This window comes from Natrix helvetica (assembly GCF_964273705.1).
Source record: "Natrix helvetica genome assembly, chromosome: 1".
Classification (NCBI taxonomy): domain Eukaryota; kingdom Metazoa; phylum Chordata; class Lepidosauria; order Squamata; family Natricidae; genus Natrix; species Natrix helvetica.
Genome location: NC_138548.1, coordinates 115,199,640 through 115,226,632, shown reverse-complemented (window position 1 = coordinate 115,226,632; position 26,993 = coordinate 115,199,640). Strand labels below are relative to the sequence as shown.

The 26,993-nt window shown below is 39.3% G+C and overlaps 1 protein-coding gene across 1 annotated transcript in view; it reads right to left on the bottom strand.

The window, feature by feature from the left end:
• LRP5 (LDL receptor related protein 5) overlaps positions 1-26,993 on the bottom strand; it is a 136,073-nt gene that overhangs the window by 77,920 nt on the left and 31,160 nt on the right. The window contains exons 2-3 of the mRNA XM_081939649.1: positions 15,211-15,607; positions 3,558-3,755 (exon numbers count right to left, since the gene is read on the bottom strand). Coding sequence (XP_081795775.1) covers positions 3,558-3,755; positions 15,211-15,607 — 595 coding nt within the window. The remainder of the gene's footprint in view (positions 1-3,557; positions 3,756-15,210; positions 15,608-26,993) is intronic.

Genomic DNA, 26,993 nt, shown 5'->3' with positions numbered 1-26,993 from the left:
CCCATTTAAGGACGTACCTAGTGGCATTGAGAACGGCCAAACGTCAATATTGTGCCGCTCTCATTGCATCCGCAGAGAACCGCCCTGCCGCCCTGTTTCAGGTGTCCCGCTCCCTTCTGTTTCAGAGGCCGCGGGAGGCCCCTCTACAGGGTAGGGCAGAGGAGTTTGGGAAATATCTGCAGGATAAAGTCACTCAAATCCGGAAGGATTGGGTCCCCTTCAGTGGCCCAGTCGAGACGCCAGTGGCGAGTCTTGAGAAACCTTTTTGGGAGGAGTTTGACTTGGTTGTCATCGAGGATTTGGACAGATTGCGTGGACGACTGCGACCTACCACATGTTTACTGGACCCGTGTCCCTCCTGGCTTCTACCGGCATCCTGGGAGGTTACACGCGACTGGCTCCTGGGCCTAGTGAACGCTTCGTTGGGTGAGGGGTCTCTCCCGGCCGCCTTGAAAGAGGCGGTGGTGAGACCCTTGCTCAAGAAGCCTTCCCTGGACCCTACGGAGCTGGCCAATTATCGTCCTGTCTCCAACCTTCCCTTTTTGGCGAAGGTTGTAGAGAGTGTGGTGGCTTCTCAGTTTCCACAACATCTGGAGGAGAATGATTATCTAGACCCGCGCCAGTCCGGCTTTCGCCCTGGGCACAGCACAGAGACGGCCTTGGTCGCGTTGGTAGATGATCTCTGGAGGGCCAGAGATAGGGGCTGTTCCTCTAACCTGGTCCTATTAGACCTCTCGGCGGCTTTTGATACCATCGACCATGGTATCCTGTTGCGCCGACTGGAGGGGTTGGGGGTCCGGGGCACCGTTTTGCGGTGGTTCGGCTCCTACCTCTCTGGCCGGACGCAACGTGTGTTGGCAGGGGAGCAGAGGTCGACCCTATGCCCCCTTACTTGTGGGGTGCCACAGGGGTCGGTCCTCTCGCCACTCCTGTTCAACACATACATGAAGCCGCTGGGTGAGATCATCCGTGGTTTCGGGGTGGGATATCATCTGTATGCTGATGATACTCAGCTGTACATTTCCACCCCGAACCACCCCAACGAGGCCGTCAAATTGATGTCCCGGTGTGTGGAAGCCGTACGGATCTGGATGGATGACAACCGACTCAGGCTCAACCCTTCCAAGACGGAGTGGCTGTGGGTTCCGGCTCCCCGGTTCAACCAGATAATTCCATCTCTGGCCATTGGGGGCATTCAACTCACCCCCGTGGAGCGGGCGCGCAACTTGGGCGTCCTCCTAGATGCCAGGCTGTCCATGGATGAACATGTGACAGCCGTGGCCAGGGGGGCGTTCCACCAGGTTCGCCTGGTGCGCCAATTGCGCCCCCTATTGGACCGGGACGCCCTACGCACAGTCACCCATGCGCTGGTGACGTCTCGCCTGGACTACTGTAACGCTCTCTACATGGGGCTTCCCTTGAAATGCACTCGGAGACTGCAGTTGGTCCAGAATGCGGCCGCGCGGGTGATTATGGGGAGTACCAAGTACTCCCATGTGACACCTCTCCTGCGCGAGCTGCACTGGCTTCCTGTGGTCTATCGAGTGCGTTTCAAGGTCTTGATTACGATCTTTAAAGCGCTCCATGGCTCAGGACCTAGTTACTGCGGGATCGTATTCTGCCCCATACATCCCTACGACCCATCCGCTCGCACAGAGAGGGACTTCTCCAGGTGCCGTCCACCAGACAGTGCCATGGGGCAGCGCCTAGGAGCAGAGCCTTCTCTGTGGCGGGCCCAGCCCTGTGGAATGACCTCCCCCCGGATATTAGGACCACTACTGACCTCCGCTCCTTCCGTGTCAAGCTCAAGACCCACCTTTTCCAAATAGCTGGCCTGGCTCAACCATAACTTCGTATCGCTCCTGATGGGTTTTTTAATTTAGTAATTTTATTTAAGGGGATTTTAAATTGTGTTTTTAATTGTCTTTCACTTATAAGTCAACTCTCCTCCATGCACATATGTATATGTCTCTGTTCTTTTTGTATATATGTTTGTCTTATGTGTATTTTTATTCGTTTTGATTGTACGCCGCCCCGAGTCCTTCGGGAGAGGGTTGCGGCTAATCAAATAAAATTATTATTAAATAAAAATTATTATTATTCTGAGTTTTCAAAGTGAAGGTTCATCACACAGGAGTCTGTTCCAGCAATTTTAATTTACCATTCACAATAGAAAACATGTTATATTGCTACCTAGTCAGTTCACAGTGGCAATATTTGTAGTGTACATAATTTCTTTGAAGTTTAATTTTATTTAGTATTGTTAAAAATAAAGGTCATTTGGGCATAAAAATATCATATTCATATATTCTATTACTGCACCAAAATAATTTTAAACATTTATAATAAGATAAAAAAAGCTAAGGAATTATGTTGTGCACAAAACACAAATATCCATTGCACAATGTCCAACCACGAGTCACGAGTGAAGAGGAGGAGGAGAGAAAAAATGAGACTACTGGAATATTTTATCTTAAATGACAACAATGTACATGAGGAACATTGATTAACATTCTGAAACTAACTTTGTTATCGCTAGAACAACTTCGTCATAGCAGGAGATATGTATGTTCCAATAGTACTTATTTGTATTTCTTGAATCTGGGCTTTAATTTAAGCTTTCAAAGAAAGCATTTATGGGGAGCAAAATGAGTTCATTTTTTAATCATTCAGAACATAAAGCATTTTGACCGAACATGCTAATTGGATTTTTACACTACAAATACATTTCTTTATAGGAAAAAGGATCCCTTCTTTTCTTTAAAATAGCAAACAATGTTGAAATAGCATTGAGCAACATTTAGGATGTTTTGTTTACAAAAAAATGTATCCCTCTGTTTGGATTAAAGTTGCACAGAATTAAAGCAAAATTACAATAACAGCATTATAATATGAATTTTACACAGACTATACAATGTGCAATCCAGATTTTTGTTATTATTTTTATATGAGTTACAGATGCTATTGCTTGATCACAGAAAATGTCTTCTTTTATTTGACAGTGACATTAAGGATCCCAACAAAACAAATCACAGAAGTTTAAGAGAATCTAATATAATTCTGCAGATTGAATTTTTCCAAATACCCCGGAAAAGAAAAGAACAACCAGGTAGTAGTTTCTCTCCCTCTGTATATACACAGCTATGCAACATATGCATTTGTGTGTCCCCATTTTCTCTATATACAGTTGACATACATACTTGATTCATAGGTGCTTTTGAACAATACAGACAATTCAATGTTACCATGTCCATGAGGGATGAGCTATCATCATGGGGTGAAAAGGGAGGCACAAGGAAACATGAACTAACAGCAAGCATCCATAAAGGAGAGATGGAAACATGCAGAATGAAAAAGGAACAAATAATGATCTGCCAGACACTTATCAAATCATTCAAGGGCAATTGGTGATGCAAGGTTGATAATCTTAGTTGTCATAGTTGCCAGAAAATACTTTAGCAGCGGATAAGTTTAAATAGAAAGCACCTAAGCAATATTAAATGTATTTGCAGATGGTTACATGCATTCAGATTTGCATACACACACACCATCCCTACCTGAAAGAGCCGTCCAGATTTGCTCTGTGAATGAAGCTCAGCTTTGCATCAGCCCAATAAAGCTTTTGTTCACTGAGATCTATTGTGAGTCCGTTGGGCCAATAAATGTCAGAATCCACGATTATTTTCCGAAAACTGCTGTCCATTCCAGCACGCTCTATTCTAGGTGTTTCGCCCCAATCTGTCCAATACATGTATCTAGAAATAAATAAAAAATCCAAATACAATTACAAAAACAGAATAGAAACGGAGGAAATTTCCTGGAATGTAGGAAATTTTGTGAATTTCCTTGAAATCAAGTTTATGTGTCAACAGATATCAAACATTTCTTTAAAAGTAAAACATAACTTTGTTATTTTAAAATTTCCCCCCACCTTAGTTAACTATCTCTAAAAATATATTCTTTTGTTTCCTGTGCAGTTCAATTAAAACAAGTCTTTTCATTACTTGCTGAACAAGGACTCTTTATCTCAACTGGTAGAGCCCCTTGGGCTCTATTATGATCCGTCAGCAAAAACTTTACAGCTACACATACCCTGTACAACTTTTTAGATATAGTAACTGTTTTCAGCAAATTAAAATAAGAAGTGCCATTAAAAAAAAAGAATGATTCTACTATTGCATCAGAGTAGAGGTAATTTATCAACTTCTGAATTAATGACTTACACTCAGCTTTTGCAAGAGTAAAGAGATGAATAAAATAAAGCACAACAATGATAATAACAGCATATAACAAAATGAATAATTGGGTGAAAACACTGTGACACATACAGCTGAAATTAAGTAACACAAAGATCGGAAAGGACTAAAACCAGTTATCCGAAACCATGCCTTAAAGTCAACGTGGTTCTTAAGCGGGATCCCAACACCACCCTGTCTTTGTAGTCATCTACTTCTTTTCTTTGGCACTGATAAATCGAGAAGTGCTTCAGAAGTTGGCCTTGGTATTTGGAGAAATAGAAATGGAAGGAGATGCTCTTTTAAGATAAACTATTTAAGGCACTGGAGGTTGAAAGGTTAACCAAGTACTCTCAGAAGGTTATAAAATGACTGGCAACCAAACCAGTCTGGAAAACTGCTGTTATTGTATTCCGAGTGACCATGAGTGTCTGGCTATTAATCAGAAAATCAAGGAAACTGAATATTACTTAGATAGCTTCTTGGCGTCAAAGAATAGAGAAATAATGAATAACTATAATGACCCTTTAGGACAAAGGGTATCAAACTCAAGGCCCTAGAAAATGTTTTTGAATTTTCTAATGTTTTGCAACAATAAATCTGTAAAGTGAAAGAAAAATACATTAATTTGTTATGTTGGCAAATACAGAAAATAAATGTACAATATAGTTGATTTCCAAAGATTGTTGAGCAACTTCAAAAATATTTGGCCAGAATGAGGAGCTAATCTGACAATAGAAAGGCCTCTGGCAGCAGTGTAATCCCTACCAATCTGTACGGGAAGATTTTGGTTCATATAATGTAATGTTAATGATAGGTATTAACAGCTACATGTTTGGTGACGATCAATTTAATGAAAAGAAAGACTAGGGGTGACATGATAGCAGTGTTCTAATATCTCAGGGATTGCCACAAAGAAGAGAGAGTCAAGCTATTCTCCAAAACAACTAAGGGCACAACAAGAAGCAATGGATGGAAACTAATTAAGGAGAGAAGCAACCTAGAAGGAAGGAGAAATTTCTTGACAGTTAAAACAGTTAATCAACTTGCCTCCAGAAGTTGTGGTTGCTCCAACACTGGGAGTTTTTAAGAAGAGATTGGCAACCATTTGTCTGAAATGATATAGGTTTCCTGCCCCAGCAGGGGGTTGAACTATAAGACCTCCAAGGTCCCTTCCAACTTTGTTGTTCTAATTCTAATTCTCCAAAGTAGATTTAAATAGAATTTATGCCATAAAGGATTCCAATGTAACTCACTGTCTTAGCTTCCATTTCCTCTTCCCATAATATTTTATTACTTATTCTTGGACTTTTTTTTCACCTTCCTTTCAGTGACAATACTACTAAGTACAGAAGCATATTACAGAACTAAAGAGAGTTCCCCGAATTTAAATAATGTATATACCATTCTTCAAATACTGCTAAAGGGTTTGATTGCTGAAATTTAATAAAATTAAGAAGGAATGATAAAACCTGATTCAGCTGAAATTTGTAACCAATTCTTAAAAAAAAAAATCAGCAGAGATGGATTCCCAGTTAAGTCTTTAACCAGATAATGTCCTGACTTTTCTAATAACCCATTTCATATATTCATTTTATTAATATATGTATTTGTAACTTTATATAAATTTCTCAATTTCAGGAAAGAATGCTATCGCTCTAACGGTTTTAGATTTTAATACTCTCTGCCAATTCAGCATAATTTGTGGTTATTATGGTATGAATAGTTACTTGAAAAGTATCATAATAATCTTTTAAAGATGTATACTTAAATTCCCAACATGATTTTGCTTGTGAAATATGATTCTCTGATGTTGATTACAGCAATTGCTCCTAAATATCTAAATACATATATATTTACCAATGGGAATTGTAGTCAAGCATATTAGGAGAGCCCAGATTGTACAGTTCTGTAGTTGATGTACTTTAGATTAAGCAGACAAAAGAATAGCAGGATTAGTATATCTCCTTGCCATAATTCATGAGTTTTGTCAGATAAAGTATTAAGTCATTGTGTGGTTTAATTTGGTTCTGACTTAGTTTACTGTGCAAATCCAACCAATATAATGTTCAAACTGGATTGTGCGGCTAATTCACTGATTGTGGTTGATTAAATTTACAGTACAATATTAAGAATCCAGACTAAGAGGTAATTTTTTGAGTGGAACATATGGCCATACAAGCTACAAATTTTCTCAGCTCCAATATCTCTAAGCATGGCTCCAATCATTCCGTATTACCCCATATTTAATAAAGTTTTAATTATGTATGCCTTGCTCAGCTTTATAATTACAGTACTGAAATACAATATTAACAATTTCCTTGTGGGAACCACTTCTGAAAAACCTTGCCAAGAAAACTGCAGTGTTTTATCCAGGCAGTTTGTGAGAATCAGACATAACTGAACAAAAAAACAAATCCAAAAGTTCTAACTTTATTAGAAGTATATAATTTTCAAATAAATTTACTTATAAAATAAGTGCCTCATTTATTAAATATAACTGACTCTTATCTACATGCTGTATACAGAACATGCTCTCTCACATATGTACACAAATTAGTCTCACACATAAATATCATAATAGATGGCATAGCCATCTCTGAGGAAGAGGAGGATAGAGATGGGATAAGTGAAAGGGGTAGCTGTAAAGAAGGGAGGAAGGAAATTAAATAAGGAGGGAGGGGTTTTTAGACATTACAAGAGGATTCCAATCACCTTCCCACATAGCAGCTAATCTTCAAACTAATCTACAAAGGCTTCCACACTTCACAGCAATAATTGCAGCCATTTGCACCTCAGTTCATTGCTTTGTTTTCATCAGATTCTTATATTCTTATCAACAACTGTAGTTTCCACTCCCCTCCTTCTATTATTTGGAGAAAAAAATGGGGGCGGGGGAGAGAATGGAAAGAGTTTACTTCAGCACAGTTTTTATTCTCTTCCAGGCCAGAATTCACAAAAAGTGTTAGAACTGCCTAGATTTTTAAAAGAATACTCAACAATTGCTGTAAAATTGTAGCCAAAACTAGCCTAAGATGCCATCACTTAAAAAAATGTAGAATAGGATGTTCGATAAACATATTGAAGTATTCATAGTTAAGATGAAACTTTACCAAGGAAAAACAAACAAACTCTTATACAAAATAACCTATACAAACTCTGCATCCGCTATAATTCAAGTTTTCCAGGCAAATTGAAAGATTCGAAATGAAAACAGTATTATTTTATAATGGAAATACAATTACAAGGAACACAGAGAGGTAATGCCAGCAAATGCTAAAGAAACTATATACCAAACTTGCCAAAGTATCCTGCATATTAAAAATAAGTCAGAAAGCCTCTGGAGCAATTTCAGAAAAGTAAGCTGCTTAAAAAGACTGGCATCTCCTCAAATTCAAATTGTGCAGAAAAAACACTAAGGGGCCTTTTACAACCAAGGTAAGAAGTGAACTGTGAAAAGAAAAAGAGCCGGTGGGATGGATGCCACAAAGACAGACAAGGAATGCAGCTGCTGGAAGAGTTAATTCCACAAGGACAGACCTCAAGCCACTATTATTCCTCTTCCCCTTCCCTCACCAAGAAAAGCAACAAACAAGTTCCACAAGAGAATTGGCAAGTAAACAATGCACAACCAACTACCATTATAAATGGATTTTCTTAAAAGAAACACATTCAAATGTTGCCTGAAAGGAACACAAAGTGATCAAATATGATTAGGGCTTCCCATATTTCGTACATCCTCCGGAATTTTTGCTAAATGTTGCCACATTTCTGTACTTAAATACATAAAATGTATGCAAAGCAAAAGACAATAAGGTAAATAAAAAATAGATCTATGCAAAGATGAAAAAATTAGAAGCACACTGCATACTTCATTAATATACTTCCATGAAACAGCTTGGTACAATGGAATTAGTTAGATTAAGGGAGCAGGGCAAGTATGACAAGGTAACATTCTTGTTTCACAATATCTCAAACAACAACCCTCCAAGTGTAGCCTAAATACTCAATAAAAACAATTGTAAGAATAAAAGCATATCACTGCTTTTTTTTAGTATAAATATTTAGATGAACTGCTCAAAATTTAGTAACAGAATATAGAGTGTACATAAAAGAACCAGAATATCTCACAGAATATCCCATCCTCAAACCACAAATACTAGAATTTTATTTTATTTATTTTATTTTATTAATTTATATCCTGCTTTTATTTTTTATTTTTTTTACAAATAACCCAAGACAGCATACACATGGAACACACCTTCTTCCTCTTATTTTTCTTACAACAATCCTGTGAGGTAAGTTGGGCTGAGAGAAAGTGGCTGACCCAAGATCACTCAGCTGGCTTTCATAGCTAAGCCAAGGCTAGAATTCAAGATCTCCCGCTTTCTAGTCTAGTGCCTTAGTGACTAGACCAAACTGGCTCTTTACCTCAGATTAACTCATCACATTATGTCACCACTTAATGTTAACTTTTCTTTTGAACTTCCACCTTTTTGTCACTGTCCTTTTCAGTGAGGATATTCAGAATTAGATTTGATTATTCCAAGTAGGAATTGACCAATGAAGGCTAGATTAGAATTATTATTTCCTGTGTTCTAGAATATTTAATTCTGCTAATACATTCCAAAATAACACATTCCTACATCACATAGCTGGCTCATATGTAATTTGGGAGCAACAAAGATACCCAGATCCCTTTCACATGCACTGATACTAAGACAAGTCTCGTGATCTCCAACATCATGTACTTTGCCACCTTATACTGCCCCATCCTATCCATTTTCCTACCCAATTACAGAATTTTACATTTCTGCCACTTAAATTCCACTTTATTAATTTAAGCCTAGCACATAAATTGTGTAGGTCTTTTTTAAATAACAAATTTAAGTTGTATAGGTCTTTTTTAAATAGCAAGAAAGCAGAAAGACACTGCTTTACCATACATTATAAACCTAAGAAACAGGGCCTCCTGTTTTTGTGAATGTTCTAGCATTTTGCAGAACTATTATTAAAAGTTTTTTCGTTCTAAAGTTTGTCAACTAAATCAGTCAACTTCCATGTAACTAATGTCTTACACAGGTCTTTGCAAAGACTCCGAAATTCTATTTTCCATATAGCAGCTCACATCAGTCCTGGAATTACGCAACATTTAAAAAATAGCATTAAATATGCCAATGAAAATCTGTCAATTGCCTTGGCCCAAGATTGTATTTCCAGTATCAGATTCTTGGAACAATTAGAACTATACAAGTCAGCATTGTTACTATATACCAGAGCTAAGTAAGTGTCCTTTGTGGGTTCAAAGCTTATTTGCATTTAAATTGAGGACTCTGGGATGGACAAGCATATCAGAGAAAATATAAAACCATCACAGTTATCAATATAAAGAATTTAATATGCACTTAATATGCATGCATTTGGAAAAAAATCATTAAGCCTTGCCTGAAGGCTTACAATTCTAAAACAAAATATAATGTGACAACTGAGTTGAAAACAGACCAAGTACCAATTACATATTTTACCTAAGACAGGAACCAGAGTGAAAGAATAAAATAATTCAGCAAAGCACTAATTAGTTAGAAATATGAAAGAAGCAACACCAAGTAATGCATCAAAGAGGGAATCAGAGGTAAGAAGACATTCGTTTTTAATAATTTCTTAATTTAAGATTAAGAAAAGGCCAACTGAATATTTAAGAAAAATTAATTAAGAGGTCACGTCAGGAAAATTTAAAAGAGACAATAAATAAACAGAGTATAAATAGAGTATGAAGATTGGCATGGGATGAATAGTGGGCCCAAGCAAAAGAAGGTACTGCTACAAGAATAAAATACTTTGTCACCAAATAGTTAACCTACTGAAAGAAATAGGTAAAATAAAACTTACAAAGAATAATGATGAATTGAGAATAGAAAAACAGACCAATAAATGAACATTACCACAGTCAACATGAATCAGAATGAATTTCTAAATGCCTCTTAATCTCTTTCACAGAGAGAATAAGACTCGGGACTGCAAGTTCCTGACAATAAATTTGTAAAATGTTAGTAACCATATTAATAAATGGATCATTACAGCTTCATTTGGACAAACTGGAGGGCAAGTGTAAATAATATGTTTAGGTTGTTTATTTGATGCTTAAAGACATCTCATAAGAAGGTATAAAAATCTCCTTCAGGAATACATGATCAGTATTATATATAAATTATATGCATCCAAAAAAGTGGTAAGTTCTTCTCAAGGAACAATTGAGTGACATAATATTGTCTTCCTATTTGTATGATTTTTGCTAGCATACTTAACCACAAATCACCCCATATTAACTGGGTGTACAAGCCAGGTTTGGGGGGAGGATATTATCAAATTTTCTTAACTAGAACTAGCAACCCGCCAGCTACACCATTACACAACCCTGCCCTCAGTCTCTTGCTTCCCAATATTACAAGACAATTTCCATCACATAAGAGCTTAGGCCTTGCAGGCAGGATAACTTTATTAAGAGGGTAGAGCGGACCTGGCATGCATTACGGAGACCTGGTTGGGCCATGAGGGGGGTGTTCCCCTTAGTGAACTATGCCCATCAGGCTTCCGGGCGTTTCACCAGCCAAGAGTCCAGGGCAGGGGCGGTGGTGGGGGTGGCGGTGGTTATTAGGGAAAGTCTCAGACCTCAGGAGATCACTGTGCCTCAGATAGGCGGGTGTGAGTTCCTTTTTGTGAAATGGGGCCTTGGAGTTCAGGTGGGCCTTTTTGTTAAATACCTGTCTCCCTGCTACGTTTCATCGGCCCTGCCGGAGCTGCTGGATATGTTAGCTGGTTTGATGGTTGATTTCCCCAGGCTTATGATCCTGGGGGATTTCAATCTGCCTTCCATTGGCGAGACATCTGAGTCAGCTCGGGAGTTCATGGCTTCCATGGTGGCTATGGACCTAACTCAGTTAATTCAAGACCCCACCCATAATAGGGGACACACGCTCAACCTGATTTTTGTCTCTGGGCAGTGGATGAATGATCTAGATTTAGGGGATATTTCTATTCAACCTTTGTCATGGTCTGATCATTTCCTCATCAGGCTTGACTTCCATACTGCTACCCCTCGCCACAGGGAGGCGGAACTAACTAGATGGTTCCGCCCCAGGCGCCTGATGGACCCTGAAAGGTTCCTGATGGAACTTGGGACTTTTCCTGAATCCCTTGCTCACAACTCGACTGAAGCCCTAGTGAAAGCCTGGGATAGGGCGGCGGCTGGGGCCTTGGATCGCGTTGTGCCTTTGCGGCCTCTGACCCGGTGTCGATCCCGGGTGGCTCTCTGGTTTACCGAGGAGCTCCGGGAGATGAAACGCCGGAAAAGAAGCCTAGAGAGTGGTTGGAGGGTCAGCCGGTCCGAATCTGATTGAACACTAGTAAGAATTCATATTAAATCCTACTTAGTGGCGATAAAAGCGGCAAAACGGCAACTTTTTTCCGCTCTTATTGCGTCTGCAGAGTCCCAGCGGGCTCTGTTTAGGGGGACCCGCTCCTTACTTAACCAAGGAACTGGGAAAGACCCCTTGCAGGGTAGGGTTGAAGAATTTGTTCAGTATCTGCAGGATAAAATCGCTCAGATCCGGACAGGCTTGGACTCTGACTGGGTAGATTCGGGCGAGTCGACGGGGATGAATCTTGTGGAGGCAATCTGGGATGAGTTTGACCCTGTGACCCCCGAGGGCATGGACAGAATTATGGGGAGACTCAGTGCTGCCACTTGTGTGCTGGACCCATGTCCCTCTTGGTTAGTTTCAGCTTACCGGGAGGTGACACGAGGCTGGCTCCAGGCGATTACCAACGCTTCATTGAGAGAGGGGTTCTTTCCCACCGCCTTCAAGGAGGCGGTGGTGAGGCCACTCCTTAAGAAGCCTTCCCTGGACCCAGCTTCTTTAGCCAACTATCGTCCAGTCTCCAACCTTTGCTTTGTAGCAAAGGTTGTCGAGAGTGTGATAGCACGTCAGCTTCTCCAGTATCTGGATGAAGCTGTCTACCTGGATCCATTTCAGTCAGGTTTCAGGCCCGGGTACAGCATGGAGACGGCATTGGTCGCGTTGGTCAATGATCTCTGGCGGGCCCAGGACAGGAGTTGCTCCTCTGTCCTGATCCTATTAAACCTCTCGGCGGATTTCGATACCATCAACCATGGTATCCTACTGCGACGACTCGGGGGGTTGGGAGTGGGGGGCACCGTTTTACGGTGGTTCTCCTCCTACCTGTTGGATCGGTTGCAGTTTGTGTTGACTGGAGGGCAGGGATCGACCCTGAGGTGCGTCACTTGTGGGGTGCCCCAGGGTCGGTTGTCTCACCCCTCCTGTTCAACATATATATGAAACCGCTGGGTGAGATTATCCATGATTTTGGGGTACGGCATCATCAATATGCTGATGATACCCAACTTTTCATCTCTACCCCAAACCACCCAAACGATGCCCTCGACGTGATGTCCCGATGCCTGGAAGCTGTGCGGATCTGGATGGGGAGGAACAGGCTCAAGCTCGATCCCTCCAAGACTGAGTGGCTGTGGCTTCCGTCATCCCGATTTGTGCATCTTGTTCCATCTTTGATGATAGGGGGAGAAATTTTAGCCCCCTCAGAGAGGGCCTGCAATCTGGGAGTCCTCCTGGACATGCGGCTTCGTTTAGAAGAACACCTGATGGCTATGACCGGGGGGGCTTTTACCAGGTTCGTCTGGTATGTCAGTTACGCCCCTTCCTGGATCGGGATGCTCTATGCACAGTCACTCATGCCCTCATCCTTTCTCGCCTGGACTACTGCAACATTCTCTACATGGGGCTGCCCTTGAAGAGCACCTGGAGGCTTCAGCTGGTCCAGAATGCGGCCGCGCAGGTTATCATGGGGATACCTAGGTGCTCCCATGTTACACCCTTTTAGGCAGCCTGCAATGGTTGCCAGTTGTTTTCCGGGTGCAATTCAAGGTACTAATTATGACCTTTAAAGCACTCCATGGCTTAGGCCCAGGGTACCTGCGAGACCACCTACTGCCACCAGTAGCCTCCCACCGTCCAGTGCGATCCCACAGAGTTGGCCTCCTCAGGGTGCCGTCGGCCAGACAGTGTCAGCTAGCGACCTCCAGGGGGAGTGCCTTCCTTCTGGAATGAGCTGCCCTTGGAGCTTCGCATAATCCCCGACCTCCGGTCCTTCCGACACACCCTAAAAAGTTGGCTTTTCCAGCAAGCCGGCCTGGCCTATTAATTTTATCTAATTTTTAAAATGTTAGTGTTATATTACTTTGGTTTGTTTCTTGGATTGTTTCTAATTTTCTTTTAAGTTTTGTAATATGTGGTTTTTAATGCTGTAAGCCGTCCTGAGTCCTTTGGGAGAAGGGCGACATATAAATCCAATAAAACAAACAAACAAAACAAACAATTAAGGTGATTCATTATGATTAGTTATGCTGTTATGACCAACATGCTTTAATATGTATTTCAAGAGTAATTTTCACTATTCACAAATAGTTTTGAGCCTATATTTATAATTAATAGTTTAATATAATTGTTTTCACAATGAGAAACAGGAATAATAATAAATAAAATACATGCAGATAGCCCTCGACTTACCACAATTTATTCAGCAATATTTGAAATTACAATGGTGCCAAATGAAGGGACTTATGACACTTCCTCAAAGTTACAGTGAACAAAATTTCAAGTGCCAGGCAACCTCCCTGCTGTTACAAACGACTGTAGTGATGCTGCGGCAGCCTCCCACCTATCTTCCCCCCATCTCGACCTACTTGGCCCTGCTTCCCACCCTGCAGGGTCCCACACTTCAGCCATATTTATAAATTAAGGCTTCACTCTACAACCTCTGGAAGGGAATCCCTCGGGCAATTAAATAAGTCAGAATTCCTAAAGCAGGATTGTTAAGAAAAGGGGGCATGGATCCACTGTATACAATGTTTTCTCCTCCAACATTGAGAAGAGATTTACAATATTTCTTCCCCAATGACTAAATGAGAAAATTCTTTTCCTGCTCTCTAATATTAGAACCCACTAAATTGGATGCCAGAACTGCTGTTAGGTGTGGTTAACCAGAATATTTGGATAATTGGGAATTCAAGTAATTGAAAACATTATTTCTAAGAAGTTGTATTGATTCTGAACTACACAGTGGATCTAACTGAAGCAAATTATTATTAATAAATGTACCATTTTATGAACTGAGTGATATAATTCTGAATTATTTAAGCTCTACATTTTTGCCTCAGAAAGATGATCTGTGGTCAATTTTAACCTTGATGCAAAGTACAGTAATTTCGTTTCCATCCTTCCCTTTTCCTGCTAGCAATGTTTTATAAAGTAATTATTTCATAAAATGCTTTTCTAGAAAATCTCCTAAATTCTAGGGTTAGATCAAGAGTCTAAACCAACTTAACAGCACACCTTTATTTTCTTGCATCAAACTTTTCATTGATTGCTCCTCTGTACTGCAGAAGCATATTTTACATGCCAAAACCCCACTCTTTATATCTCAAACTATTGGATCCCTTCTTACCTTAAACACAGTATTTAAAAACTCATTAAGATTCAGTGGAAAGCCAATGTTACAGATTTGCAAAACTATCATGCATTTCAGCAGGCAGCCTCCCTATTTTTTTTTAACCAGCCACATTAATTATAGATAAAGCATAACATTGTAAAAGTTCTCAAATGTTAAACGCTATAAAGTTTAAAGTTTGTAAAGTTTTAAAGAATTCTAAGCTGGAAAAATGAGATTTTTTAAAGGTTTGGTTTGGCACATTAGTCAGGTTGCTTTTCTATGACTTGCCATTCCTCATCCCATGTTTTCTTTAAATGTAAAATACTTTCAGAGAAAAATACCTTGAGAAAACAAAATTTGTGAGAAGAGATTGTATTTTGTTTGGCAAGATGAAAACAACAGTAATCCTGCAAATGAATGTGAAAGTTTAAAAAGACAGAGTGCTTACCCATGAGCTGGATCCAGGGCAATTGCTCTTGGCTGGTCAAGATCTTGCCAGAAAAGAACCTTCCTAGATGTTCCATTGAGATTAGCAACTTCAATCCTATTTGTTTCTGAGTCAGTCCAGTACAATTTTTTCCCAATCCAGTCACATGCCAGGCCATCTGGAGAAAGCAGCCCTGAAACGATGACACTCTGTACAAGATTCCCACTTTGGTTAAAATAAGTCTGTTTGATAGCTTCTTCGCTCACATCTGTCCAGTAAATAACATTCTGTGAGTAAAGGAAGTCCACTGCAGCAGCATCTTCTAAGCCACTGACTACAACTGTTGCTTCCATCTTCACTCCACCAGCATCCACCAGTCTGACATCTCGACGGTTTGCAAAAAGCAAGAGAGGAGAAGCTTTAAAAAAAGAAGAAAAATAACACTCAATAAAAAGATTGAAAATCTGCATTGTCTCATTAACTTCATTAAAAAGTATTAAATATACATAAACAATACCTAAGCAAACACCATCTTTTTAAAAAATAATTTTTATTGAATGTTTTAATATTTAAAAAGAGTAAAAAAGACACAACAAGGAAAAAAACCACAATAAAACAAAACAAAACATGGAACATACATAACAATATAGAGTAATTTTACAGCTTTCAATATCGGCTTTCCTGCCTAGCTTATATAATTCTCCCTTCTGCATTGCCTTCCCATTACTATAGCCTTGTCCTATGATGTAACAAGCATAGTATAAACACTTATAGTAATATTCATTATTTGTATCTCCATCTATTTGAATTCTCTATTTCCTATTTTGGCTTTTGATTTCTAGCCACTTGTATATTTTATTCCAAATATTATAAAAGTCTGATTCTTCTCTTTCTTTTAGTTCTATTGTCATTTTGTCCATTTCTGCACACTCAAGTATTTTCCTGATTGTAGTTTCGTCTGAGGGTGTATTAGTTTTTTTCCAATTTTGTGCGAAGGCAATCCTGGCTGCTGTGAGTATATGTATGATTATATATTGAGATTGACAAACACCATCTTTTTATGACATATTCATATCTATCTTCATGAGAATCCTTCCAATTCTAGGTTCCAAAGCTATTTCATATTTGAAATAACAGTGTTCTCAGTTATTCTCAAGCAGCTTAAAATTTCATAGTAGAATATGGAGAACTGACTAGATCCAGTGTTCATTTATGGCACAAAAAACCTCTGCAACTTGTAAGTAAACTCATTTACTACTAAAATAAGTTTTTTTTTAAAAAAAACTTAAAGATAGAATGAATCCTACTATGGGTCACTTACAAACCAACTTTGCTACACTAGGTTCAAATCCATCTTCCAACTGTTTTGCTACCACTGCAGCAAACATTCTTAAACATTATTTGTTGCCATAAATAACAGTAGGGAGATCTCTTACAATGATTTCCCCCAAGTAATACAAAACTGTAGTTTGCTATAGTGGTAGCAAAGATTATTTAAAATGTAATACTTTTGGGGGCCAACTTTCAATCCTAGGACTGCTCTAGGATGTAATGCAACAACTTCAAAGGGTGCAGAAGCTGTTTAGGACTTTGGGCAGTTGTCATTTCCAATATCTTTCTTGGAGATAGAAACTTTCTGCACACAAGCAATTCCTTCTTCATTGATTGGAATAACATAATGTTTATCCTTTGCAAAACATGTTCAAAAAAAGCTGTAAACCTCATGCTAACCATTATATTTGTTAGATACTAGATACAGTTATAAGGGTTTCCATCAAGGTCGTCTGTTCCGGAGGGAACAGAGGTTTAATCTTATTGGTCGAAGGGTCTGACAGCTCCCTATGAAAGGGCTGCTGTCAGAGTCAATCTTCGCTGGATTGTACATACTTGTTCTGTTACAATAAAGAGCTGTTGTTGCCTTTAGCCTTGTATGCCTTTCCATTACCCGATCTAACAATATTAATAATAAAAACGAAGAGATATTTCTATTTGTAAAATTGTAATGACTATTTCCAAAGGAATAGCATGCCATGCACTGATCCAATTAATACAAAATAAGTTTTATATTTACAGTTAATCTCTTTCAAATATGTCTACAGTTGCCATATTTAAGGTATCAGACCACTAATGGTGATTTCAGTTTTTAAAATATATCATTAAGGCTGTAGGAGAAGGAGTAAAAACTGCTCACCAGCATAAGAAATGTAAAGAATATTCATTTTTTATCATTATGAAAATAATAGGAAAGATTAAACCATCTGGCTCAATTATAGATTTCAAAGATAGAAAAAGTTTAGATTACTGCCACCACACATATTGTGCTTTAAATCAAGTTTCTGCATAGCATTTGAATGAAAACGTCATATTACATATCAAGGTAACAGTAAAGGTGGATGTACGCAAAGGGTAAACTCACTCAAAAATAGAAATAGATTAGCCTAAGTACCCATCTTCAGAAACAGGACAGGTTTTAGTCACCCATTTATCAGATTGCTTTGGGGGAAAGTACCTGGGCTTTCTATTATTGGCACAGATTCCCAGGCAGATATTATAAATAAATACAATTTCATAAAATGTTAAGGATTCCCTTACATTGAGCTTGAGCAAGAACTTAAGAATACCCCATCTAGGTAGGTCCCAGGCCCATCTTAGTCCAGCATTTTGCTTCCCAGAGTGGCCAAGCGTACATTTCAGGGGTTCTTGAAAAACATGTAAAGCATGCATTGTTCCTCTGCAAATGAAATGGAAAAACAGTGTAATTCCAATCCAGAAATTACACTGAGTTTTCAAGCCTTTTAGAGAATTGTTCTCCATGAATGAAGCCAATCTTTTTTCAAATACAAACAAATTAGTAGCCATAATCATGTCTTGTAATAATGAATTCTACAAAATTAATTAAGTACCATATGAACTGTTTTCTTTTATCTGATCTATATCTTCCTTCCAATTAAATGACAGTTGGTCCTATTTCTTAAGACAGAGAGAAAATCTCCATGCCAACTTTCTTTCTACAACTGTTTTATCATGTCTCCATAATATTTTCTCCAAGTTAAAAATTCCTGAGTATTCTACCCTTTTCCCATAGGGAAGGTAATAATTTTGGCTGCCTTCTTTGGAAACTTTTCTAGTTCTGTTATGTCCCTTTTCAAATGCAGTGACCAGAATCTTATACAGTGCAGATGTAAATATAACATAGAACATTACAATGTTAATAGACCTGTTTTTATTTCCAATTGATGACCTCTTGCATGCATTTATTTGACTTATATTCTGCTTTTAATTAGGAACATAAGGTAGCACGCATATTTCTCCTTCCTCCTATTTTCTCTCACAACAATCCTGTGAAGCAGGCGGTGCCGAGGGAATGAGTGACTGGCTCAAAGTTACACAATGATATTATGTGGCTCAGCAGATTTTTTTTGCTTCTAGTACAACAATTTAACCACTATATCACACCAGTTCTCACTTCTCTTTTCACAGTAGTCTCCTCTCCTATTATCCACCTCATTCATATTACTAGAGAAAAAAATTGGTTGGAAAACCTGAAAACCCCAGAGTTTGACACTTAAATGTGTCAAGGAGAGAAGCAACTTAGAACTGAGGAGAAATTTCCTGACAGTTAGAACAATTAATCAGTGGAACAGCTTGCCTCCAGAAGTTGTGAATGCCCCAACACTGGAAGTCTTTAAGAAGATGTTGGATAGCTATTTGTCTGAAATGGTATAGGGTTTCCTGCCTGGGCAGGGGGTTGGACCAGAAGACCTCCAAGGTCCCTTCCAACTCTACTATTGTATTGTATTAACTCTGGGGAGACAGTACAATTCCTACAGCTGAAAAACAGGAATAATATCTAAAGCTTTTCAACAACCATTCAGTCAAACAAACACCACTCAAACATCCTCAACAGACAAATGCTGTTTTGGAGAGAATAAAATATGGCAGGTGTACAGTCTCCATCCAGAAAAGCCACACACACACCCTTTTTAAAGGAAATGTAACTAAGACTTAGAACAGTTAGGAAGATTATTTGATACTCAAATGAAAAAAAAAGGCAGGATGTGGTCTGCTGCAGACAAGAATTACTGTATGCCTTGGGGAAAATTACACGTCTTTATGAACAAACTGCCTATTCAAGCACCATCTCCACTTACACAGATAGCCAGATCTAACAACTGCACTGAAAATTGCATTTTTTAAACATGAAACTGTTGTAACATTATCAGGATGCCTGTTATCATTTTCTTAATTCAATTATCTGAGTTTTGTTCAATTATGTCCCTAAGTACTCAGAATTATAAATGAAATGTGATATCAACACTTGACTCCAAAGGAATTAGGTGGTTAACAATACTGGTTTTGATAATGGAATAAAGACAGGCGTGTTTTTAAAACCGGATAAGCCAAATATACCACAATTGTGTCAGATACAATTGAATGAGTTTTTTCCCCTTAACAATGCCTTTAGACATTCAAAAAATGCTCAAACTGAAATCAGCAAGACTAATCTGCCTGTTCAACTGGTGAAGGTAGAATGATACATTCCAGTCTGGAATCACTGATATGGACAGGAGTAACCAACTTCACTGTTCTAAAGGCCACACAGCCTATGAATAGCATGACAGGGATTACCCACACACAGACCAGGACTGTGTATTTCTGCTTAGTTATCTCAGGAAAATATACCGTATTTTTCAGAGTATAAGACACACCCTTTTCCCCTCAAAAAAGAGGCTGAACATCTGGGTGCGTCTTATACATTAAATACAGCATTTTTTGCCTCCCGCCCCCTTCACCAAAATGGCTAGGCATAGCCTTTAGGTGGCTTTCAGAAAGCTCCTGGGAGTTGGGGAGGGCAGAAATGAGCGAAAAATGGGCCGTTTTCAATCTGAATCAGTCAAAAGACCAGGAAAGAAAGCCTTTTTAAAATACTACAATAGTTGGGATTGCTGCTCAAAACAACCCAGCTTTGTGTTTTGCTATTCATTGGCAGCTACTACTGTAGAACACCTGAAATCCATTGATCACTAACTTCAAAAGATAGATTAAACATTGTTTTTCATGCAGTGAGCCTTCATATTTAACCTGAGTTTAAACTTGTCAAGTATTGCCTTGTGAAGAATGGAAAATTATTCCTTTTATCTTGGAAAAGGGTGTACAAGTATAGGGGGAATTCACCTTGCAAAAGTACACAGTGGCTTATTGGGTATTTTTGTCCCTCTGAAGTAAACAAAAACTGTAAGTGGGAAATTAATCCAGGAAACAGTTCAGGAAGCCTGAATTCTTATTCTGTGGTGTGTTGTGTGTGTGTGTGTGTGTGTGTGTGTGTGTGCGTGCGTGTGTGTGTGTGTGTGTTGTGTAACCTACTTATAATTATAGCAAGTTATAATGTTATTATTTAAGCAATGATCAACAAAACATAGAACATAAAAATGGAATGAAAATTCCATGGTTATCACCAACCCCCCACTCGTCCCCCCTCAACAGTTACCATAGAATAATTTTTTTAAATGACTGAAAAGCAAAAAAAAAAGTTTTTTTAAAAAGAAAAAAAATGTTAAAATGTGTGGAAGTATATAGCTGAAATGTAGACTGCATTGACACATAACACAAAGCTCCCTCAAAGGTACTTTTCGAAAGGCAGCTGGATTCCTCGCTTTTTTCCCCCCTTGAAAATATTTTGCTTCTCATTTAAGAAGCTTCTAGAGGACAACCATGACCTGAATGATTGAGGACCTCCACAGACGTAAAATACAAAACTATTTTGAACTCTGTTTTGGCAGCTGTAGTGGCCTAACCTGCAAGGAACACTAGGAAAAAATGGGTAGCTTGCCTATCATGCCGTGCCAAATGTAAACAGTGCCCTTATAGCACAACATGGTCCAACCCTGCCAAATACTTCAGGGATTTCTCCTTCATCTGAGAGCTTCTTGTAGTATTAAAACACTACTAGGAATCCTAAAAATGGTAGCCTCTTCTTAATATTAACTCCCCCATACTGTCTTTTCTTCTTTCTTTCTTTCTTTCTTTATTTTATTAAATTTGTTAGCCGCTCCCTCTCCACAAAGGGACTCGGGGCGGCGTACAATAAATAAAACACATATTATAAAAATTACACATTGTACACATTGTACAGAGGAGGTATAAAACACAATACAATATTATATTATAATCTAGATTTACAACATTAATTTATTAAGGCAGAGATTATGCAATACATAGTATAAAAGAATAATCATTTAACATACCTCAGCAGTGCCAGTAAAGGGCAAAAGCTAAAATTAATACAAAATTATGTGCAAACAACAACAACAAAACAGAATGGGACAATTCACTGAAGCCAACTTGCCTCTGCCAACTTGCCCCGGCTAACTCGTTGCAGACCAATTCGCTGTGGAACAATTCAATTTAATAATAAAAAAAATATTTTAATTTTTGCCATTCACATTTCATTTTGCCCATCCTCTTGCATCCTTTCTTTAATTATTTTATTCCACCATTTCTTCAATATTAGCGTATCTCTTGCCCCATGGTGAGTTGTCCCACAGCAAGTTGGATGCAGCAAGTTGTCCTGCAGTGAGTTGGCAATGGCGAAAGATTTATACGTTCTGAAGAGAAACCACGGGGAGTTGTCCTAGACCCAAAAAGAACTTACATTTCTACATAGTGAAACAGGTAGATACAGTATATTGATAAATATAACCTGAGATGTGAACTCCTACCTCCCTTGCCAATTAGTGTACGAGTTGGAATTGATGGAATTTGAAGACAAAATCCACTCAGCCCTTCTGAAATCCTGTGGCCTACCAGCATCAGCAAATAAATAGCAAACACACACATGCACAGACACACACACACAAATCCTCACCTTAACAGTATTCAAAAGACAGTATTTATTCACATTAAAAACCACTTTTGAAGAGGTTAGATTAATTTCACATCTTTTTCCATTTGGGCACAGTAAGGTAAAACTGTAGATGAAGATTTACCTTATTCTACTCTGTTTAAAATTTGGAGAAAGAGAAGACTAACATAAAATTTCAGCCCAACAATAATTTATGCACCGAATTTTCAACAGATGTCAGCAGCTGGCTCTTCAACCTTGTTTTAAATTTCAATAGGCTATGATTTGAAAATTGTTGCTATGCATAGCCAATTTCTGTGAACCAATTCTATTGAAGGAAGTGTATCAAAGTACAAATTACATTTAGTATAAGTTCTAGTTATGTTAAACATTTTGTTGAACAACTATATTGTTGAAGAGATACAATCTGAACTCTAAATATATCAAAATAATATTACTACAGAACAATCCTCCTGGTGCCCTCAAAAATATTGAAGAATATGACTTCCGCTACTGCTAGCTAGAAGCAAACTACTTAATAAAGAATTCAATCATCATATAAAGCAAAAACCCTCAGACATATACCCTCCTTAAATTTCAGAGTCCAAATGTATACAAATTGAATGAAATAGTATTCTTGAACTAAGCCGGTTAATTAGCTTATTGCTTTTCATAGCTTTTGAGAAAAAATAAGAATTATATTTAAGGAAGGTACAGTATATAAATCCTTCTGCTTAATATTTGGTTTTTGTTTAATCACTTATAACTTGATTGTGACAAAATGAAAAAGTTCATCCATTGTGCTCATTTATTATTTGTTTTAGATTAAACTACTGTGTGAATGTAGTTATAGGATTTTATAAACTCAAGATTTATGGCTTAGTATTTATTTGCATACAAATGCAACAACTGTAGATTATATAGCACAGGGGTGGCGAACAAGTTCGACAAAAAGAGCCAAAATTTTAAACTGTGAGAGTCAGAGAGCCACACCACGCAGTGACCTGCCAAAACAGACCCGGAAGCAATGTTCCCTCTAATTTTTTTTCGATGTGAGCAGAAAAGTATAGTGTTTGAGCGGCACATTTTCATGCCTGAGCACCCGAATTTTTTTCACAGATGTCACCTAAGACAACAACGAAATCAGTATTATTTGAAACTCAAAGTTATGTTTCTTCAAGGTACCCGCTTAATTCAAAGTGTTATATAATATCAGTATCACTTAACAACGCTCCTGCTTAGCAACCAAAATGTTGGCTCAGAAACTCTGGCATTTGAAGCACGCAACTCTTAAAGCTGTCAAGTTACAAGACCCTTGCACCCCTAACCCTTTAGGGAAAAACCCCAGGGGTCTTCAAACCTGACAGCTTTAACACTTGTGGACTTCAACTCCCAGAATTCCTCCTCCAGTCATGTTGCAGCGACGTCATCTGCGTGGATCTGCTCCATCTTTGCTTTCTTCATTGTGGGCAGGGCTTCTACTGAAGATGCCGACGAGTACGAGTTGCCACCAGAATAACTGCTGCTACCTCCTCCTCCTCCTCCTCCTCCAACAGAATCACCAGATTTGCTCCTGAGCTCAGCGCTGGGTTACCTCTGCCCCCTCCCCCTCCTCCGTGCTTTTGAGGAGCCATGAGGCTTTTTTTCCCCTGCTCCCCCCCCGCCTTCCTACTGGCTCCTGCAGCCTCATGGCTCCTCAAAAGCACGGCGGAGGAGGAGGAGGGGGCAGGGGTAACCCAGCACTGACTGAGCTCAGCTGCTCCGAGCGGAGGGGAGGCGCCGCTGCCACGCGCAGAGATGCCGGCTGGAGCTTTGGCGGCTTCATCTCAGCCGCAGCGCCGGGCAGCAAATCCGGCAGTGCTGCCTGTTAGAGGAGGAGGAGGAGGAGGTGGTGGCAGCAGTTCTTCCGGTGGCGGTGGGGGCTTTGGGCCTTCACAACTAGCCTCAGTCGCCCCGTGCTCCTCAAAGCAAGTCTGGGGAAGTCCTTTGCAGGCGGCCCGTTCTAGCTGCCTGCAAAGGACCTTCCCAGCTTCCGAAAGGGAGCGCGCGATCTGAGCCACAGTATACTAAATAATGATAAGAGGCAAAGAGCCTCATTTATTTTGGCCGGGAGCCGCATGCTGCTCGCGACCCGCTTGTTCGCCACCCCTGATATAGCAGAAGAATGACTAAATTCAGGTATAATAATAACCTGCCTATTGTGTCTCTTTCCCATAATACTTTTTTTGTTGGAAAACTAAGCTATCTTACCTACCACATACAATTTATGAACTTATTTGAATGAATGTCTATATACCAATGCACAGAGCATGAGGAATAAACAGGGAGAATTAGAAATTCAAGTAAAAGAGGGCAGATATGATATTATTGCCATTACAGAAACTTGGTGGGATGAAACTGACAAATGGAACATACAGCTAGAAGGATTTAAATTATTTAAAAGAAATAGACCAAATAAAAGAGGAGGTGGAGTTGCACTATATATAAGAAATAACTATGTCTCTACAGAAATAGAGCACAACAATAATGAGAACTATCTTGAATGCATTTGGGTCAATATTAAAGGTTGTGGGGGAAATGACATTGCCATAGGTCTATACTACAGGCCACCCAACCAAGCAGAGGAAGAAGATGAACTTTTTGCTAGTCAGCTAACTAAGGTATGTAGGAAGCACACCACAATAGTAATGGGAGATTTTAACTACCCTGACATCAACTGGGAAACAAACTCTGCACCAAGTGGAAGATCCAACAGGTTCCTAACAAACCTAGCAGACAACTTTGTTTTCCAAAAAGTAGAGAAGGAAACAAGGGGATCAGCCATACTGGACTTAATTCTCACTAACAGAGAGGAAATGATAGAAGGTGTTGAAGTCATAGGAACCCTGGGGGCAAGTGACCATGCAATATTGGAATTCAACATTATCCAAACACAAGTAGTAGAACAAAGTCAAACTAGAGTCTTGGACTTTAAGAAAGCTAATTTCAATAAACTTAGAGAGAGCTTGGGAAAAATTCCATGGATGAGAATCCTCGAGGGGAAAACAACTCAAGAAGCTTGGGAAATTTTGAAAAATGAGATTAGAAAAGCCCAGTCTAACACAATACCAATGAAGAAGAAAAACAACAGCTCCCAAAAGAAACCAGCATGGCTGCATAAACAACTATCTGACAAACTGAAAGACAAAAAAAGTAAGTATAAAAAGTGGAAGGAGGGGGACATAACTAAGGCAGAATATCAGCAAATAGCCCGAGCCTGTAAAGATGAAGTGAGGAAAGCTAAGGCTCACAATGAAGAAAGGCTTGCCACAAAAGTAAAAATTAACAAAAAAAGCTTCTTCCAACATGTTAAAAACAAGAAAAAAGTTAAGGAAACAATTGGTCCATTGCTAGGAGAAAGTGGCAAGAAGGTGACAAGCAACAGGGAGAAAGCAGAACTATTTAACTCATGTTTTGCATCTGTCTTTACACAAAGGGATAAAACAGTCCAACCTATCAAAAGCAGCACCACAAAATTAGGAACACAAATTGAAATAGGGAAGAAAATGGTAAGTGAGCACCTGTCTACCCTAGATGAGTTCAAATCACCAGGACCGGATGGATTACACCCCAGAGTTCTGAAGGAACTAGCAGACGAGATCTCAGAACCACTGAACTATATCTTTCAGAGATCCTGGAACACCGGGGAACTACCAGAGGACTGGAAAAGAGCTGATGTGGTTCCCATCTTCAAAAAAGGGAAAAAATTAGATCCAGGAAACTACAGACCTATCAGCCTAACCTCAATACCAGGAAAGATTCTGGAAAAAATAATCAAGCAACGAATTTGCGAACACCTAGAAGCAAACAAAGTAATAGCCAAAAGCCAACATGGATTTGTCAAAAACAGATCATGCCAGACTAATCTTATTGCATTCTTTGATAATGTGACAAAATTAGTGGACCAGAGGAATGCCGTTGATATAGTTTACTTGGACTTCAGTAAGGCTTTTGATAAGGTAGACCATAACCTACTACTAGATAAAGTAGAAGAATGTGGGTTAGACAGCATCACCACCAGATGGATTGGTAACTGGCTGACCAACCGCACTCAACGTGTAGTTCTCAATGGAACTGCATCTACATGGAGGGAAGTATGCAGTGGAGTACCCCAAGGCTCTGTTTTAGGCCCAGTACTCTTCAACATCTTCATCAATGATTTGGATGAGGGAATAAATGGGGAACTCATCAAATTTGCAGATGATACCAAGCTGGCAGGAATAGCCAACACTCCAGAAGATAGGCTTAAGATACAGAAGGATCTTGACAAACTTGAACATTGGGCACTATCTAATAAAATGAAATTCAATGGTGAAAAGAGTAAGGTTCTACATTTAGGCAACAAAAACGGAATGCACAGGTACAGTATAGGTGATACCTTACTCAGTAGTAGTAACTGTGAAAGCGATCTTGGAGTCCTAGTGGACAACCATTTAAATATGAGCCAGCAGTGTGCAGCAGCTGCCAAAAAAGCCAACACAGTTCTAGGCTGCATCAACAGAGGGATAGAATCAAGATCACGTGAAGTGTTAATACCACTTTATAATGCCTTGGTAAGGCCACACTTGGAATACTGCATTCAGTTCTGGTCGCCACGATGTAAAAAAGATGTGGAGACTCTAGAAAGAGTGCAGAGAAGAGCAACAAAGATGATTAGGGGACTGGAGACTAAAACATATGAAGAACGGTTGCAGGAACTGGGTATGTTTAGCTTAAGAGAAAGAAGGACTAGGGGAGACATGATAGCATTATTCCAATATCTCAGAGGTTGCCACAAAGAAGAGGGAGTCAAACTATTCTCCAAAGCACCTGAGGGTAGAACAAGAAGCAATGGGTGGAAACTAATCAAGGAGAGAAGCAACTTAGAACTGAGGAGAAATTTCCTGACAGTGAGAACAATTAATCAGTGGAACAGCTTGCCTCC